At 44.4% G+C, this 17,344-nt stretch overlaps 1 protein-coding gene across 1 annotated transcript in view; it reads right to left on the minus strand.

The window, feature by feature from the left end:
- Positions 1 to 234: 234 nt before the first annotated feature.
- Positions 235 to 17,344, minus strand: part of MGAT5 (mannosyl (alpha-1,6-)-glycoprotein beta-1,6-N-acetyl-glucosaminyltransferase) — a 307,459-nt gene continuing 290,349 nt past the window's right edge. Inside the window, exons 15-16 of the mRNA XM_006834588.1 lie at positions 8,126 to 8,283; positions 235 to 439 (exon numbers count right to left, since the gene is read on the minus strand). Of these exons, the coding sequence (XP_006834651.1) occupies positions 241 to 439; positions 8,126 to 8,283 (357 nt within the window). The 3' untranslated portion in view covers positions 235 to 240. The remainder of the gene's footprint in view (positions 440 to 8,125; positions 8,284 to 17,344) is intronic.

Consider the following 17,344-nt stretch of genomic DNA (forward strand, 5'->3'; position numbering starts at 1 on the left):
GCAGCTACGTTGACAAAGTCTCTCCGCAGTTGTTCCTCAAAAAAAATAACGACCCAGCTGTGGCCAGGGAGAGGCCAGGCTCCGGGCCTGACGTCCACTCCGTCTTGTTTCTGTGATGACTCCTCTGCTGCAGTGGTCTGACTGCAGTAGGAGCTGAGCTTGACGGAGACCTTCCCGCCCAACAGGTGAGGGCTGGCCAATGTCCCTGAAGGCCATCTGTTCTCCTCTGCAGCATGGCCGCTATAGACAGTCCTTGCAGAGGGCTACCTGGCCCTTGAGGAAGTCCCGGCACGGGCAGATCCTCTGGTGCCTGGGGTGGGCGCCTGCACAGCTGAAAAGCAGCAGGTCCCCTTGAAACACACAGTGCTTGTTCTTGGGGTCAAAGGAGGGCACCAGGATATCCTTGGCCAGCTCGGAGCTTTGGCAGATCACCTCATACCTAGAGAAGAAGAGAAAGGCACGTAGGCTGGAGATACCGTCTTCGTCATTGGCACCTTTACCCACCTCCTGGGTCCCCTGCTGTAGAAATCCTCAGACCCAGCAAATGCCCACCTCTAGGAACTTGGTCTAAGCTTCATCTCTCATACTTTGGACATACTGTCCGGAGGAAACAGTCGCTGGAGAAGGATGTCATGCTGGGTAAGGTGGAGGGTCAGAGAAAAAGAGGAAGACCCCTAACGAGATGGATTGGCCAGGTGGCATCATTGATGGACTCAAGTGTGGCAGCGGTAGTGAGGTTGGCCCAGGATCGGACATTGTTTCGTTCTGCTGTGCATGGGGTGGCTATGAGTCGGTTCCGACTCGATGGCACCTGACAACAACAACAAAAGGAACTTGGTCTACAGAAGGTATACGTGTCCAGGGGTGTGTGCCAGAGCATATGCCCGAGGCTGTGCAGCGAGTGAGGCGCTGTCTGCAATGTTGAGAAACAGGAAACAGGCTGGATACTGAGCAGGGGAGGAAAGGGCAGTAAATCAGGACCATCTGTGCTTTGGGAGTTCTATGCAGTCACAGGAAAAGAAAGAAAGCACACACCAGCAGGGAGAGATACCCCAGAGGAGGGCAAGCGATAGCACAGGAAGCACACAGTGAGCCACTTGTGTGTGCATGCATGTGTGTCTGTGCGTGAGTGCATAGTGTAAGGGTGTGCATGTGTGTGAATGTGTGGGTGTGTGTGCTCACATGTGCCTGGGTCTCTATGTGTTTGAATGTGCGTGCACGTCTGTGTGTGCGGAGTTGAGAAGGCTGCACACTAAGGTGTCTGAAACTTGAGACTGGGGCAAAGGTATATTATTGAAGTATTTGGAAACTTGTTTGACTTTTTTTCTGATTAGCATTGAAGGACTGCTGGTACTTGTTCTTACTCTCCCCTGGGAGGTTCTCAGGCTGTGTCCAGAGCATGGGCTGAGTGGGCCTGAGCAGCCGCCCTTTGGCCAGGGCAATACTCCCCCGAGCTTTGCATGCTCAGGATGATGGATGTGCAGAGCAAGAGTATGAGTCCAGGCCCCTAGGACGCCGAGCCCCTAACGCTCCTCTACCATCTTCTCTCCTAGTGGACCTGTCGGTGGGCTGGAGGCCTTCGATTTTGCTTTATCACGCAGAGAGCACTGCTTGAGAGTGCAGTTATTCCAGGGGGTCCTGCTCGTAATAGTGCCAGCCTCTTATCTCAAATCCCAGAGCCACTGAGTTAGTCCCACCCAGCTTGGTTCCTGCCAGACAGGGAGGCCTCACCCCATGTCACACAAGGATGCCAGGTAGAAGCAGGGCTGTACCTGAGTAGGGGTCAGGCAAGACCCTAGGTAAGTGACTCTCTCTGTGACTCAGTTTCTTCTTCTGTAAAATGGAGATACATAATCCTTAACTCATGGCAGATTTAAATTAGAGTACTTGGCAGAGTCTAACTCTGGGTAGGTATTGAATAAATGTGAGCTCTTATTATTATTTTTATTGTAATAAGTTATAATTATAAAATCAAGTCAAACTCACTACTTTTGAGCTGATTTGAATACATACAACCCTGTAGGACAATGGAAAACTTCTCCATAGGGTTTCTCAGATCGCAAATCTTTATGAGAGCAGACAGCCTCATATTGCTTCTAAGGAGTGGCTGGTGGCTTTCATCCACCGACCTTGAAGTTAGCAGCTCAACACCTAACTGATAGGCTGTCACGGTTCCTTCACATATAGCTAGTAGCTATCATATTGATTTGGGACATATTATCAGGAGGGAACAGCCCCTGCCTGGAGAAGGGTATCATGTTTGGTAAAGTGGAGGGTCAGAGGTAAAGAAAACCCCCAATGAGATGGATTGGCACAGTGGTGACAGTGATGGGCTCAGGTGTGGCAATGATTGTGAGGCTGGCCCAGGACCAGGCAGTGCTTCATTCTGTTGTGCACAGGGTCACTATGAGTTGGTGTCTATTCTATGGCACCTAACAACCACCACCACCACCACATCAAACAGGCATTAAGAAAGCATTGGGGTACCACTAAGAAACTTACTGCAATATTACTAAACTAGTACTAACTTTGCAGCTTATCAGATATATACGGACTGGATTGTACGTTCAAAATATTCACTCATCTAGGTGTGACACTGAAGGATAAGCATTGGACAGCAAAGTCAGTTTGAACAGCAAGGTCGGTGGTTCAAACTTACCAGCTGCTCCTCGGAAATCCTATACAGGGTCGCTATGAGTTGGAACCGACTTGACGGCACTTAACAAGAAGTAGCAATTACTAGGGTCACGTGTAGAATAAATTTTAATAGGAAGATACAAGATCTTGAACTTTTGAAATATAGATAAAATGTTTTTCACACCTCCACCCACTGCCATTGCCATCAGGTCGGTTGTGACTCATAGCCCCCCTGCTGGAGAGGGTTTTCTAGGCTACATCTTTACGGGTTCTTCGTTCTCCTTCTTACTGGCTAGTGGATTTGAACCTCTGACCTTGAGATTAGAAGCCTAATGTTTAGCTCACTATGCCACCAGGGCTCCTAGAATAACATTTACCATTACAAACTATAGTGATACTAGTAATAATAGCCACCTAACGACAATCACCACTCTCCTCCCATGCCCTACTGTGTGCATTTACACACACACACACACACACACACACACACACACACACACACACACACACACACGTCACTATTTCCCTTTTGCTTTTCTAAGGGAAGCCTTGCCTCTTACTAACAGGATGAGGATCAGGATGTGGCCACTAGACTTCCTGTTAGCCTCTGGAAAGCTTCCAGATGGCTGGGCTGGAGGAAGCATCACTCTCCCACATTCATGTGAATGTGGTGATTTCCAGTGATACTGTCAGCCCTGCTCCTCCTGCTTAGTCAGAGCTGAGGCTCCCACTTCTCTGGGAGCTCAGGATACCACCAACTCGCCCACTCCCTGGCTGCAAGTCCAGTCTCTTCTTTTCTCATTCCAGAGGCCTGCCTCTGGCCTGGCTGTGGCTTCCCCAGATGTCCTAACAACTCTGGTCTTGGCATGTGAGGTGGGGAATGATGGGACAGAAAAGACTAAGCCTTGAGCCATGAAGCCTGGGGCGGGAAGTGGATTTTATAGGTTTCTTAGAAGGAAAAATGAGTCAGAGATTTGGGCAATTGGGTAGTCTACAGAATGCCCCCACCTGGAGAGAAAGGGGTTTAGAGAAATCAGCTCTGACTGAAAGTCTCAGCATACAGATTTACACTGCAAACCAAAATCAAACTTACTGCCACCTAGTCGCTTCCTACTCATAGTGACCTGCTAATGGAGTTCCGAGGCTGTAAATCTTTAGGGAGCAGAAAGCATCATCTCTCTCCAGTGGTTTGAACTGCCGAGCTTGTGGTTAGCAATGCAGTGCTTATAGCACCACCAGGTGTCTTTATACAAAGACTCTGTATTTGTTAAAGGTGAACTGTAGCAGCTGATTTATCTTAACTCGAGTCATCTGCTTGGCACACTGCTAAGCAGGCGTGTGGAATGTTATTAGGTCCCATGGCCCAATACCAGTTGCTCGTCAGTCAATTCTGGCTTATGACGACCCCCCGATTGTACAGTAGAACTGCCCCATACAGTTTTCCTCACCGTGACCTTTCAGAAGCATAGCACTAGGCGTGTCTTCTGAGGCAAGTTTGGGTGGGTGTGAACCACCAAGCTTTTGATTAGCAGCTGAATGCTTTAACCTGGTGTACCACTCAGTGTGTTCCAGATCACATGAAAAGATGTCATTAAAAACCCCAACAACCACCTTCCCAAGGAACTCTGGTGGTGCAGTTAAAGGTGCTCTGTGAAAGGTTGGCAGTTCAAACACCCCAGCCACTCTGTGGGAGAAAGATGTGGCAGTTGGCTTCTTGAATAATTACGTAGGGACCCCTGACATGAGACAGTGGCTAAGCTAAGGTCCAGCACGAAAACTCCACTGAGTTAAGAGGAACCTCTGCTCAGTGATGTGGCCTGTCATTGCTGTAAAACTCCACTGTACCCTTGGTAACAATTCCAGAGAACTGTGCGATTTTGCTCAGTTAAGAGCTTTGCTTGCTGTTTAGGAAGTCAGGCCCCAAACCAATTCTTAGATCAGTTACCTACTCAAAATAACATTTAATTATGTGTGTTGTCCCTGCAGTCACATAAAGTCGGCCTCATCATTGGTTTGAGGCCAGATATACCCAATTTAATTACTTTGTAATTAAAAAAAAATTAAGAAACATATGCAATGTCAACATGGATGACAGGGCAGGGAACATACAAGATGGAGGAGGAACGATGAAGGTAGCAGAAGCCACAGGGGAATGTAATCTTACAGTGGTGGTGGTATGCCGTGGAGTCGGTTCTGACTCATAATGACCCTGTATAGGGTTTCCGAGGCTGTACGTCTTTACTGGAGCAGAAAGCCTCATCTATTTCCCGGAATGGCTGGGATTTTCGAACTGCTGACTTCGTGAGCAACCCAAATTGTAAACACTATGCTATTACAGTGACTAGAGGCAAACACTGCTAACTGTTGGTACGTGGAAGGGATTGCAATCATTGGAATGAAGCAAAACATATGATTTGTTGTATGTAAAACTGATGATCTGCTCTGTAAACCTTCACTCAATTCACAATAAAGAGTTGGAAAAAAAGAATGTAAGTAATCTCTTACCAATCAGATGTACCCTCATTCAGTTTTGCAACCATCTGCTCCAGTAAAGATTTACAGCCTCAGAAACCCTATACAGGGTCACTTTCAGTCAAACCTGACTCGATGGTAGTTAACCCTGGATAGGGTTTTCAAGGAGTGGCTGGTGAATTTGAACCGTCAACCTTGTGGTTAGCAGTCCAGTGCTTATTCTACAGTGCCACACCAGAACTTCATTTTTTTATATAAACTCCTTGAATTGTTTCCTTCTTGAATTACTTAGTTCAGAATCCTCTGGACTCTGAGTCCCAATTTTCAAATTGCTTTGCCTTTCAATAATTTTAATTTCAATTACACTCTACTCTTTTTGCTTTGACAATGGGTGCAGACTGACAGCCTTGGAAACTCTATGGGGGGAGTTCTACTCTGTCCTAAGGGGCCACTATGAGTCAGAATTGACTCAACAATAGTGGATGTGGCTTGGGGCACTCTTTCCCCCTCCGGGGCTGCATACATAGGTGTGTGCAGATCTGTGAGTGTTGACACAGATGAAGCTCATCCAGAGACGCTGGACAAAGACCACCAGAGACAGTGGCTCTGGGAGCTGCTGCCTCTTGGAATGATGGGTAAGAGCTACCACATAGCAGTTCCCCCGAGGTCTGGGTGACATGGGGCTGTCAGTACAGCCAGTAGGCCCTCCAGTCCCAGGGCTGAGCACCTTCCAGGCCGCTGGGGAGCTCCCCCTTCTAATGCCAGTACCTGTTACATAGCCAGTCATTGTCTTTGCTTACCCAATGTGGAAACCCTTTCAGAGGAGTGAGGGGACTCTCTCCAGGCCCTACAGCCCACAGGAACCAAATGGCCTCCTTATCCCAGGAATCTTCACTCCCCACAGGAAGTTCTGCCTTTTTTAGACATATACATCCCAGTTTCTAACTCTCCTTCCATCTAGTCTGTCTGTCTGTCACTGGTTTATCTTAGACTCTACTTCACTGCTGACGTCTCCAGCAGGCCTTATGTAGCAAGACATCTTGTGGCAGTTTTATGAGCATTTGTCCAGATACAATTTAGAGAACACATTTGTTTAAAAAGAAATTCCAACCTCTATAATAGTATCGATTCATTTTGCACTTCACTAGATTAAAAAAAAAAAATCCTTATAACCTAGCACTGCTGTAGTACTGAATTCAGCATTTTCTGATGTTTTTTGAAAAAAATAGTTGAATCCTTCACTTGACTAGTTTTCCAAAGAATGAAGTGGTTTCCCTGCTAAACAACTTTCAGTACAATGTGCACGTTGAGGCTTCTGGTGCCCACCAATCTCAGCTCTTAAAAAATAACAAAAGGACATCTGTTTTCCTGTGGGGCTGCTCACTGTCACCCCTGCAGTTCCAGGGGCTGGGCTGGGGAGTTCAGACCCCACAGGAGCAACTGAAGCCACCCACTTCTATCCTACACCCCACTTCCGTATGGTGGGAAGGAGGTAGGGCTGTGCCAACTTAGGGCCCTGCTTCTCATGCTTTCCCACCCCTGGAGTTTCTTCTCCCTTCATCCTTTTCTAGTCTAGTCCTGCGTCCACCAACCTCACCTTGGCTGGTCACTTAACCCAGGCTTCGTCATGACCAACCACTCTGTTCTCACTCATACTCTACACCTTACAGTTGAGAGAGTCCTGTCTTTAAAAGGAAACTCCCCAAACTCAGAAGCTACATCTGGGCAATGCAGCAAATTTAAAACCTGGAGTTCACATAACCATGTGCTCCTATCAAGCTGGGCGTGTCATGCTCAAGTGAACATTGGCATGTCCCGTGGCCCTCTGCCTTCTGGTCAAGGTGGAACTTTGACACATAGCACTGGTAAGCCCCAAATGAGTACGCTTTGTGGCCAGGGGCTGTGGTGTGCTCCATGGCATGGGTGCCCATCAGCTTCTATTGATTCAAGAAGACAACCCAGGATGCTTTCCAATTCAGACTCTACAGTGAGAACAGAACTTCTGAAAGAGCTTAAGCTTGACTCAGACTCAGGCCCCAAATCAGGGAAGAAAGAGAAGTGCTGGCTTGTAGCAACTGCTCAATGCTAATTGGCCATGAATATGGATAGGCCAGGATTACCTCCATGCTGAGGAGGTGCTCAATAGATGGCCAGACACCTTCAGTATTTACAAATGCATGAACAAGTTATTCAGTAGGGCTCTTGTGCTCAGCGAATTCATTTCAGGAGGCTTTATTGCAAACTTGGCATTCATTCCAGCATCCTTGTAGGAAAACACATATATCTACAAAGGGAGAGGGGTAGGAGTCATGAACAATCGCAGCCACAGGGGCCAGCAGGCAGGACAGCCTCACTCCAAACTCTTCTCCAACTTCCTCGGAAATCTCTGCGTGGTATCTATCTCTCTCCCATTTGTGCCTGCTTTTCTGTGCTTAACCTGCCTTTTTAATATCTATAAGGTGGATAGGTTTAGGACATAACTACGCTGATGTGACCTCATGAATAACAAGGAAAATCATATTGCCAAAAGGGATTCCAAGCCACAGATCTAAAAATTAGGATTCCAGCAAATATCCCAGGAGTCTGTCCGTGCCTGTAGCTCTCAGCCTACCTTGACTCACGCAGTCCTTGAGTGTAATATTAGTCAACTCAGTACCCTCCTTAGGATCTCCAAGCCCAGACAAGGCAATATTCCTGCAAATAAGCCCCTGACTCCCCTTCTAATGCTGAACTATATCATCATGCCAGAGGACCTCATCCTACCTGACAACACAACTCTGGACTAACTCCTCAGGGAGAAATCATGCAGGCCAAGACTGGAAAAGGATGAAGGGAGAAGAAACTCCAGGGGTGGGCAAGCATGAGAAGCAGGGCCCCGAGTTGGCACAGCCCTACCTCCTTTCCCACCACACAGAAGTGGGGTATAGGATAGAAGTGGGCGACTTTAGTCGCTCACTTTCAGTAGAGTTGGATTCTGCACACACCCAGCAGGCCATCCCACCTTGAGGGCACTTACTTCAGCATATCCTTGTCTTTGTTGAGGTGCTGGAAAAAGGACGGCTCACAGATGAGCTGGCTCTGCTGACACACCTGCTTGCAGGACTTCCCAGGTTCAGCAAACTTGACCTGTAGGGCACTGAGAGGTGGCCACATCACCTGTCCATGGCAGAAGTCCTAAAATGACAACAAAGCCATCAACCAAGGAACTAAGGATGCACCTGGAGGATCCCCTGTCCCTTCAGCCAAGCAAATCTGATAATGAGGGAAGGCACTGTGAGGGAGCTGTGCAGAGGAAGAGCAAGGTCAGACAGGACTGGAATGGAATCCAGGCTCACCTAGAACATCCCCTGGGGCTACTTCTTGACCTTTCTAACATCAGTTTTGTCAACTACTAAATTGGGCCTTTAGGATCTCCCACACTGGTCTCTTGGATGAGAGAGAATGTGTATGCCTGCCAGTAAATACCATCATCATCAACAATAAAACACAGCTGTCAGAGAGAAGGTCCTGAATTATGGTGACCCCCTGTGTGACAGAGTCAAATTGGCTCGATAGGGCTTTCTAGGACTGTGACTAATTGGAAACAGATCGTCAAGTCTTTCTTCCAAGGTATCTCTGGGCTGACTAAAACCTTTAACCCTTTGGTTAGCCGAGTGCTTAACTATTTGCACCACCCAGCAATTGTTGTGAATGCCAGTAAAGGATGACTATTCATTATCATTATCATCATAAAAAATGATACAGCCTAGCTATTTAAAGCCCCTGGACCTCGAAGGTCCATCTCCAGGCCCACTTTGACCAGCTGTCTGGATTCCCTCCTAGTTCAGTGCCTACCTCCGTTGACTGTTACCTAATGTGACAGTGCTAGTTTTTTCTCCATGGCGGAGCACTGACTCTGTGAGTCATCTCCAGCATAAGAGAACCTGACATGGTGTGAGGTCCTTGGGTAGGGACTCAGCATATGTCGGTTGGTCAAAACTCCTAACATCCCACTAATACAGCAAGTAGAGAAATAGTCTGAGCAACGTTTCAGGACAGCCCCTTGGAAACTCTATACAGGGTCACTATGGTTCGGAACCGATTCGACGGCACTTAACAACAACTGCAAAGAGCTATCGCGTGGCTCAGAATCGGGCCAGGCTAGTCATTCCTTGGACCTAGAGGGAATGGAGTGAACATGTGGGTAGAGAGGGCTGTGGGCCAGGATGGAGAATCAGCCCAGTTAGAAAGAGACGCTGGAAAAAAAAAAAAAAGAAGAGAAGCTGGACATGGAGAAGAAAGGGGGAGTGGGGGCTGGGCAGAAGGCAGGTGAGCAGAGAGAAACTCCTTCTCTGGCCTGGGACCCCTGTTTTACTTCAGCTGTACCCCAAGCATCCCTGAGCAAGTACCAGGGATGAGAACTCATGTACCACTGAACACCAGAGTTGGCTCTGCCTGTGCCTTTGTCAAGGGGATCCCAGAAACCCCTCAGCATCCCTGGGCTACGGGACCTGCAGAGGAGGCTGCGTGCCATTACTGTGGGATAGGGGACTTTCAGGAGCGCCCCTGGGTTGTTTCAGGTTACTGAATTCCACTTTTAAGAATCCATCTAAGACATACAGGGGCATGTGCAGAGAAACACACAGAAGGATATTCAGGGAAGCATTGTCTTGGGAAAAGGAGCTCTGGTAGCACAGTGGTTACAAGTCAGGTTGCTAACCTCAAGGTCAACAGTTTGAAACTACAAGCCATTATGAATGAGAAAGATGAGGTTTTCTGCTGGTGTCGCTATGAGTAGGAACCATCATCACCACCACCATTGTCTCAGGAAGTAAAGGGACTGAAATAACCTGAAGCTCTGTCCACAGGGACTCGACTACTTGAGTCTGAGCAAGTTGGAGAGTTAAAAAAATAGGAACTCTTCATGGCTAGAACATGGATAAGCTGAAAGCAGAAGATTCTAGCAGGATGATAAAAATATGTGGGCTTATTCAGGGTTATCAGAATCTGGCTTAATCTTCTGAGAGTGACCCAGGGTGGAAGGGCAAGCAGACTGTTCCACCACAAGGGGCAGAGATAGGAAGACTCTTATCTGACTCCATATACGTCTGTGATAAGTCACCGGTAGGAGGTTAGTTTGCTCTGGAAGAGAGTGTCCACTGGTGATATCACTCTCGTACATATGCACATTTCCTGGCCGGCCTTGGATACTCTGCCCACTCCATCAGGACAGTTGTCACCAAGTAGGAAAAATGAAAACACACAGTGGTCCATGCTGACCAGAGTTGAGCAGGTGCGTGGTCATCTGGAAAAGGTGAAGTGTTGTTTCTTTATGCTGGATGGCTAATGCAAGCAACTTCGCTTTTAATCCTTTAGGAGCAATCTATGAACAAATAATTGGCTTTAAATTTATAATAGATTTTAAATGCAGTGTATACCAAAGTCTACCATGTGATTCCACGGAACAGGTAAATAACCAGGAAATCTGGATCCAATTATGTCATCGTATCACCAGAAGCTGAGTGACAACTTCTCTCTGCTGCCTGGACTTGTTAGGTGACCTCCATTTAGTTCCAACTTATAGCGCCCTTATGTACAACAGCATAAAACACTGCCCGGTTCTCTGCCAGCCTCACACCTGTTGCTATGATTAAGTCTACTGTTGCTGCCAATGTGTCAATCCATCTTGTTGAGGGTCTTCCTCTTTTTCGATGACCCTCCAACTTTACCAAGTATGATATCCTTCTCTAGGTATTGATCCTTCCAGATAATATGTCTTAAGTATGAGAGATGAAGACTCATCATTCTCCCTTCTAAGGAGCACTCTGGCTGTACTTTTTCCAACATAGATTTGTTTTTTCTTCTGGCAGTTTTCTGTACTTACACTACTCGTCTCCAACATCGTAAGTCAAATGCACCAGTTCTTTTACAGTCTTCTTAATTCAATGTCCAACTTTCACGTGCACATGAGACAACTGAAAATACCATGGCTTGGGTCAGGTGCACATCAGTCCTCAAAGTGACATCTTTTCTTTTTAACAATTTAAAGAGTTTGTTTGCAGCAGATGTGCCCAATGCAATATGTCACTTCATTTCTTGACTGCTGTTTCCATGAGTGTTAACTGTAGATGCAAGCATAATGAAATTGTTGACAACTTCAATCTTTTCTCCTTTTATCATGTTACTTTAGTCCAGTTACTAGGATTCTCATTTTCTTTACACTGAGGTGTAATCCATACTGAAGTTTGTACTTTTGGATCTTCATCAGTATTTTAAATGTTTTCACTTCCAGTAAGTAAGGTTCCATCATCTGTATACAGCAGGTTGTTAATGAGTCTTCCTTTCATCCTGATGCCATGTTCTTCTACTTATAGTCCATCTTTTCAGGTTATTTGCTCAGCACACAGATGCATAAAAATGGTAAAAGGTTACAATCCTGTCAGTATCCTTTTGTTCTGTTTGAACAACTGCCTCTTGGTCTATGGCAATCATTCCATCTGCCCAGAGACGCCTTGAAGGAAAGACCACAGTCACAGAAAATTCTACTAGTACAAGAGTTGCCAAGAGAGGGAATTGACTGGACAGCAGCTTTTTAGCCCCTTGTTCCTTCTAAAAAGGAAAACATAGAATGTCTGTCCTTATAGAACACCTACATAGCTGTTAATGCTATCTTGTGAATGATACCTCTGCAGTCTGGGGGACTCTTAAGAAACTCTGTTCTTATTCATTCTCACATAGCCTCAAGTAGTATAGTAAGCAGTGCTTTTGTTGCTGTTGTTGCTGAGTGCTGACAAGTTGTTGTCAACTCTTGAACGACCCTGTGTTATGGATTAGAAGTGCTCCATAGCGTCTTGGTTGTATTCTTTACAGAAACAGATCAGCAGATCACTCTCCTTTAGAGCTGCTGGTTGGCAGCCACGTACTTAACTGTTTGCATCATCAGGGGTCCTTTAGGAAGCAGTACTAGGGATAAAAATGAAGCTAGGAGAGACATTCTGCTTTGTTAGACTAGGAGGTGACATGGTAAAGGAATGCACTTCAGATCCTAAAGACCAGATTCTGAACTTACCTGTCCCATGGGGAGCCTCATTTCAGTCTTGCCTTATCTCTACTGACAGTCTCTTCTACATAGAGTGATAACAGGCTACAAGCATTGAAGCTGAACAGACACTCGACTAACATCAGGTGCTCCATAAATGCTCAATTCCTACTTCTTTCCCTCCTCAGAAGGGATGCCTCAGCCCTGTGCAGCTTTCGGAAGCACTTCATTGGAGGCAACTGGAGAAGCCGGGACAGCTCAGGATCAAAAATGGCACTGACTCCCAAGAACGGCAAGATGGCTCTGCAAGGTCAGGGCAGAGGGCTGACCTGCCTGGTGTATTTATCTCTTAGTGCATAAAAGCAATCACTCGTTTCATGGTTACTTTCAACCCAGAATGTTTAGCTTAGTTCAGTTGTACACAATGTCACCCTTGTTCAGGGGACTGACTTGGTTCCCTCTCAGGAATCTGCATGCTTTTGGTGAGTTGGATCAGGCAGTGTAAAAACATCACTGGGATCATCTTATAGCCTGGTGAGCCATCAGGAAAGCCTGAAGGAGATAAAAAGTGAACAGAGAGCAGCCTCCCAATTCTTGGCCCATATTTTCTAGGACGGTCAGAAGGTGCCATCAATGTGCATAGCATGAGATATGGTGTGAGGATCTCGGCTAAGGTTCTGGTTCCCAGACATTTGCTAAAACTCAGTCTAGGAAGTAAAGGAGCCACTCAAACATCTGGAAAGAACATTCCAGGCAGAGGGGACAACTGAGATCTGATAAGAGTTGTACTAGCATGTTCTTGGAGGAGCAGGAAGTTCTGTGTAGTTGTAGCAGAGTGAGTGTGTGAGGGTGGGAATAGGCAGAGCGCTCAGGCAGCTTACAGGAGTCAAGGCACGTAAGGGTCTTTCAACATATAAGCTTTGGCTTATATCTGGAGTCAGATGGGCATCTCTGGTAGAAGAACAACAGAGTCAGCTGTGTTGAGAACAGATGACAGGGGCAAAAGCAAAGGCAGAGAAACAGGAAGTTATTGGATCAATCCTGGTGAGAGATGATGGAGACTCAGACCAGACTCAAGCATCCATAAGACACTCCCATTACATGTTGGCTTTGATGGTTTTTCTCACTCATACATTTAAAACTTTCAAGGTAACTATTAAATCCTGGTGTAATGCTGTAGGGTCATCACTGGACTGCTAACTGCAAGACTGGCAGTTCAAACCCACCAGCAGTTCCTTGGAAACCCTATACAGGGTAGCTATGAGTCAGAACCGACTTGATGGCACTTAATAACAACAATCAGTCGTTATGCTAGGTGTTGAAAATACAAACGTGAATGAGACACAGTTTGAGACACAAATGTGAATAAGTTCAAAGGACAGTCTTGTAAATGAGGCAGATACTTGAAAACAATACAGAGCAATGAAAAACCGATGTTCAGAAAATATTTAAAGGCCACTTACAGGAAGGAGATGATGAATGCTGTGGGAAATGTAGAGAAATTTTTATGTTGGCCAGAGAAGGCTGTAGGAGACAAGGACTCAGTAGGAAGGAGTTAGCAACTTTATAGGTAATTGTGTTCAACAAAAAGCTACAGAACTGTACTGCATGACTTTGAATTCTGGGCTTTGATAGTGGAAAAGTATGTTCCAGCCAGCAATGCTTCTATATAGCCAGAATAAGATGTGACAAGTAATTTCCAATTAGGTTAACAAGTCTAGTTGGAACACAGAACATCTGCATTGCTCTCTAAGAATTGTTTCAACCAGTTGCCAAATTTGTCTAAGTTTGTTTGACTATCCTGAAATTTCCAGATAGTAACGGCAGTAAGAAAGTTTATTAATCTGAACAAATTAATTACAAGTGATGTTCTGAACAAATAAACAGTTCACTGTGAAGAAGTAGTAAGGCTTTGGAACGAAGTGAACAGCATGGAGAAAACTTAATTCATAAAAATATCAAAAGAACCAGAGGATGCTTGGGAGGGGGTGCAAGGAAGTGGGGCTGCTCATGAAGAGAGGAACTATAGGAGACACTGTAAAAGAAAAGCTGGTGAGAGAACACTGAGTGGTACATGGTGGATCTTTCTAGAAATCATACATATATAATCATGGTCAAATCTTTAGTAGAGCTACTGCTGTTATTGCTATTGTCAGCTGTTGTTAAGTTGACCCCAAATTCAGTGACTCCCAGATCATGATGATTCCATGCATAGTCATTATGAGTTGGAACCGTCTCGAAGGCACCTAACAACAACAAGAATCCATACTATGGAATACTATTCAGCAATAAAAAGAAAACAAGTACACGATACAACATAGGTGAACCTCAAAAACATTGTACAAAGTGAAAGAGGGCAGAAATCTTCAGAAAAGGTAAGTCTGTAGAGACAGAAAACGGATCAGAGGTTTTCTGGGGTTGGGAAGTGAGCTTTGGATGGGAGGTGATGGAAATGCTGCAAAGCAAGACTATGGTGGTGGTTGCAAATGTCTAAAAATTTACTCAAAGTCACTGAACTCAATATACCCTTATAAGTGGGTGGATTTCAAGGTACATAAATTTTACTCAAGGAGCTTTGATAGCATACTGGTTACGAATCAGCCTGCTAATCTTACGGTCAGCAGTTCAAAACTACCAGCTGTTCCACGGGAGAAAGATAAGGCTTTCTGCTCCTGTAAAGATTTACAGCCTCGGAAACCCTGTACAGGGTCGCTATGAGTCGGAACTGACTCCATGGCACTTAACAACAACAGCAAATTTTACTCAGTGAAGCTGTTTGAGTTCACGTTTAATTTCTTCTACTACTCACCCAGTCACTTTTCAGCAGGGTGTTTATTCAGTTTCCATGTATTTGGCTTTATTTATTTCGTCTTTCTATTGTTGATTTCTAATTTGATAGCATTGTGGTCTGAGAAGATGCTTTGTAGTATTTTGATATTTGTAAATTTATGGAGATTTGTTTTGTGGCCTAAGACATGGTCTATTCTGGAGAATGTTCCATGAGCACTGGAAAAGAATGTGTATTGTGTTGTTGTTGGGTTGAATGCTCTGTACACATCTATGAGGTCCAGTTGGCTGATTGTTTTGTTTAGTTCTTCTGTGTCTTTGTCAAGTTTCTTTCTCGTTGTTCTATCCAGTTTTGAAAGTGGTGTATTAAAATCACCCACTATTATTGTAGATTCGCCACCTATTTCTTTCTTCAAATCTATTAGAGTTTGCTTTATATATTTTGGAGCTCTTTCACTGGGAGTATAGATATTTATTATTGTTCTGCCATCTTGTTCAATTGTCCCTTTAATCATGAGATAATGTCCATCTTTATCTATTATGCTGTTTTTTGCCTTAAAGTTTATTTTATCAGAGATTAGTACTGCCACTCCTGTTTGTTTTTTATTGCAATTAGCTTGGTATATTTTTTTCCATCCATTGACTTTTAATCTGTTTTTTCTGTGTGTGTGAGATGTGTCTCTTGCACGCAGCATATTGAAGGATCTTGTTTTCTTATCCATTCTGCCACCCTCCATCTCTTAACTGGTGCATTTAATACATTTACATACAGTGTAATTATCGATACGTATGGATTAATTGCTGCCATTATGGGTTTTTTTTTGTGTGTGGTTTTGCTGCTTTCTTTGTTCTGTGTCTTTCTTTGCTGAGTTCATGCTTTTTGTGTTCTTTCTTGTGAGTTTCCTCATAGTTTTAATGTTTCCATGTTCTTGGATTTTCATTTTCTTGGTATGTTGTGAAGTGTTAATTTTCTTTGAGGTTGCCTTATAGTCCATTAACTTTTCTCTCCTTTTAGTGCAGTCTATTTTATTCTGTAATCAACCTGATCTTCTCACCATCTGGATCTCTGTTCCTATGTGTTTACCTTATTTTATATTGTAATTGTTCTGATCATAGACTGACCTCCCAGATTCTCTGAGTTTGTTCTTATAGTTTTGTTCTGTTCTCGACTCTTCCTTCTGTTGATTTAATTCTGGGAGATGCTGCCACATATGTCAATCTCTGGTTGTTGTCTGTTCTTGTTTGTTGTCAGTCCACAGAACTCCCTTTAGGATGTTTTGTAGTGCAGGGTTGGCTTTGGCAAAATCCCTTAGCTTCTGTTTATCCTGGAATGCTTTGATTACATTGTCATATTTGATTGATAGCTTTGCTGGATAAAGGATTCTTGGTTGTCAGTTTTTTTTCTTTCAGGGTTTTATATATGTCTCCCCATTGCCTTCTTGCTTGAATAGTTTTTGCTAAGAGATCCGAGCTTAATCTGACTTGCTTGCCTTTGTATGTAACACTTCTGTTTTCTCTAGCTGCTTTCAGAAACGTCTCCTTATCTTTGATTTTGGAGAGCTTGACTATGATCTGTCTTGGTGATTTTCTTTTGAGGTCTATCCTTCCTGGGGTTCATTAAACTTTTTGAATGTTTATCTTTTCACTTTTCAGGATGTTAGAGACATTTTCTTCCAGCAGTTCTTCAACTGTTTCCTTTGTAGACTTGTGTGATTCTTCTTGTTCTGGAATGCTGATAATTCTTAAGTTATTCCTCTTCATGTTGTCCAACATGAATCTTAGGCCTTCTTCAGAATTTTTTTATCCGTTTTTCTCTTTGCTCTTCTATCTTAGTGGTATTGAGAGATTTGTTTTCCAGCTCACTGGTTCTGCCTTCCATCTCTTCTAATCTACTCCTTTGCCCTTTCAGTGTATTGTCTATTTCTGATATTCTGTTATTGATCGTTTGGATCTCTTTCTGTAGGTTTTGAATTGTTTCCAATGCTGTATCTATCTTATTTGATTGTTCCTGTAGTGCTTTCCTGAATTCTTATTTTTCTCAACTCCATTGAAAAGTGTTTTGAAACATTTAATAACCATTTTTCTGAATTCCTTCTCAGGCATTTCCAAGGCCTGCTGTACTTCCAGAATGGAGTCCAGGTATATCTCTAGGTCATTTGTCTCAGACATTTTTTGTTGTTTCTGGACATGTGCTGATATAGTCATTTTGCTTCTTGGACATGTTTAGTGTTTATCTGTGGCCTTAATACTTAACTGAGTATGTATTTTGATATTTTTTATACTTTCTGATTGCTTCTAGGTAGATGTGATCAGGATGTAGGCTTCTCTTTTCAATTTTCTTATTGCTTAACTCAGAGTAACTTTCACAGGTGTTGTCTGCCTCCCTGGTATATGGCAGTTGGTATTGGTTCTTGCCTGGGCTTTGGTGTT

The sequence above is a fragment of the Chrysochloris asiatica genome, unplaced genomic scaffold (assembly GCF_000296735.1).
Source record: "Chrysochloris asiatica unplaced genomic scaffold, ChrAsi1.0 scaffold00012, whole genome shotgun sequence".
Taxonomy (NCBI): Eukaryota; Metazoa; Chordata; class Mammalia; order Afrosoricida; family Chrysochloridae; genus Chrysochloris; species Chrysochloris asiatica.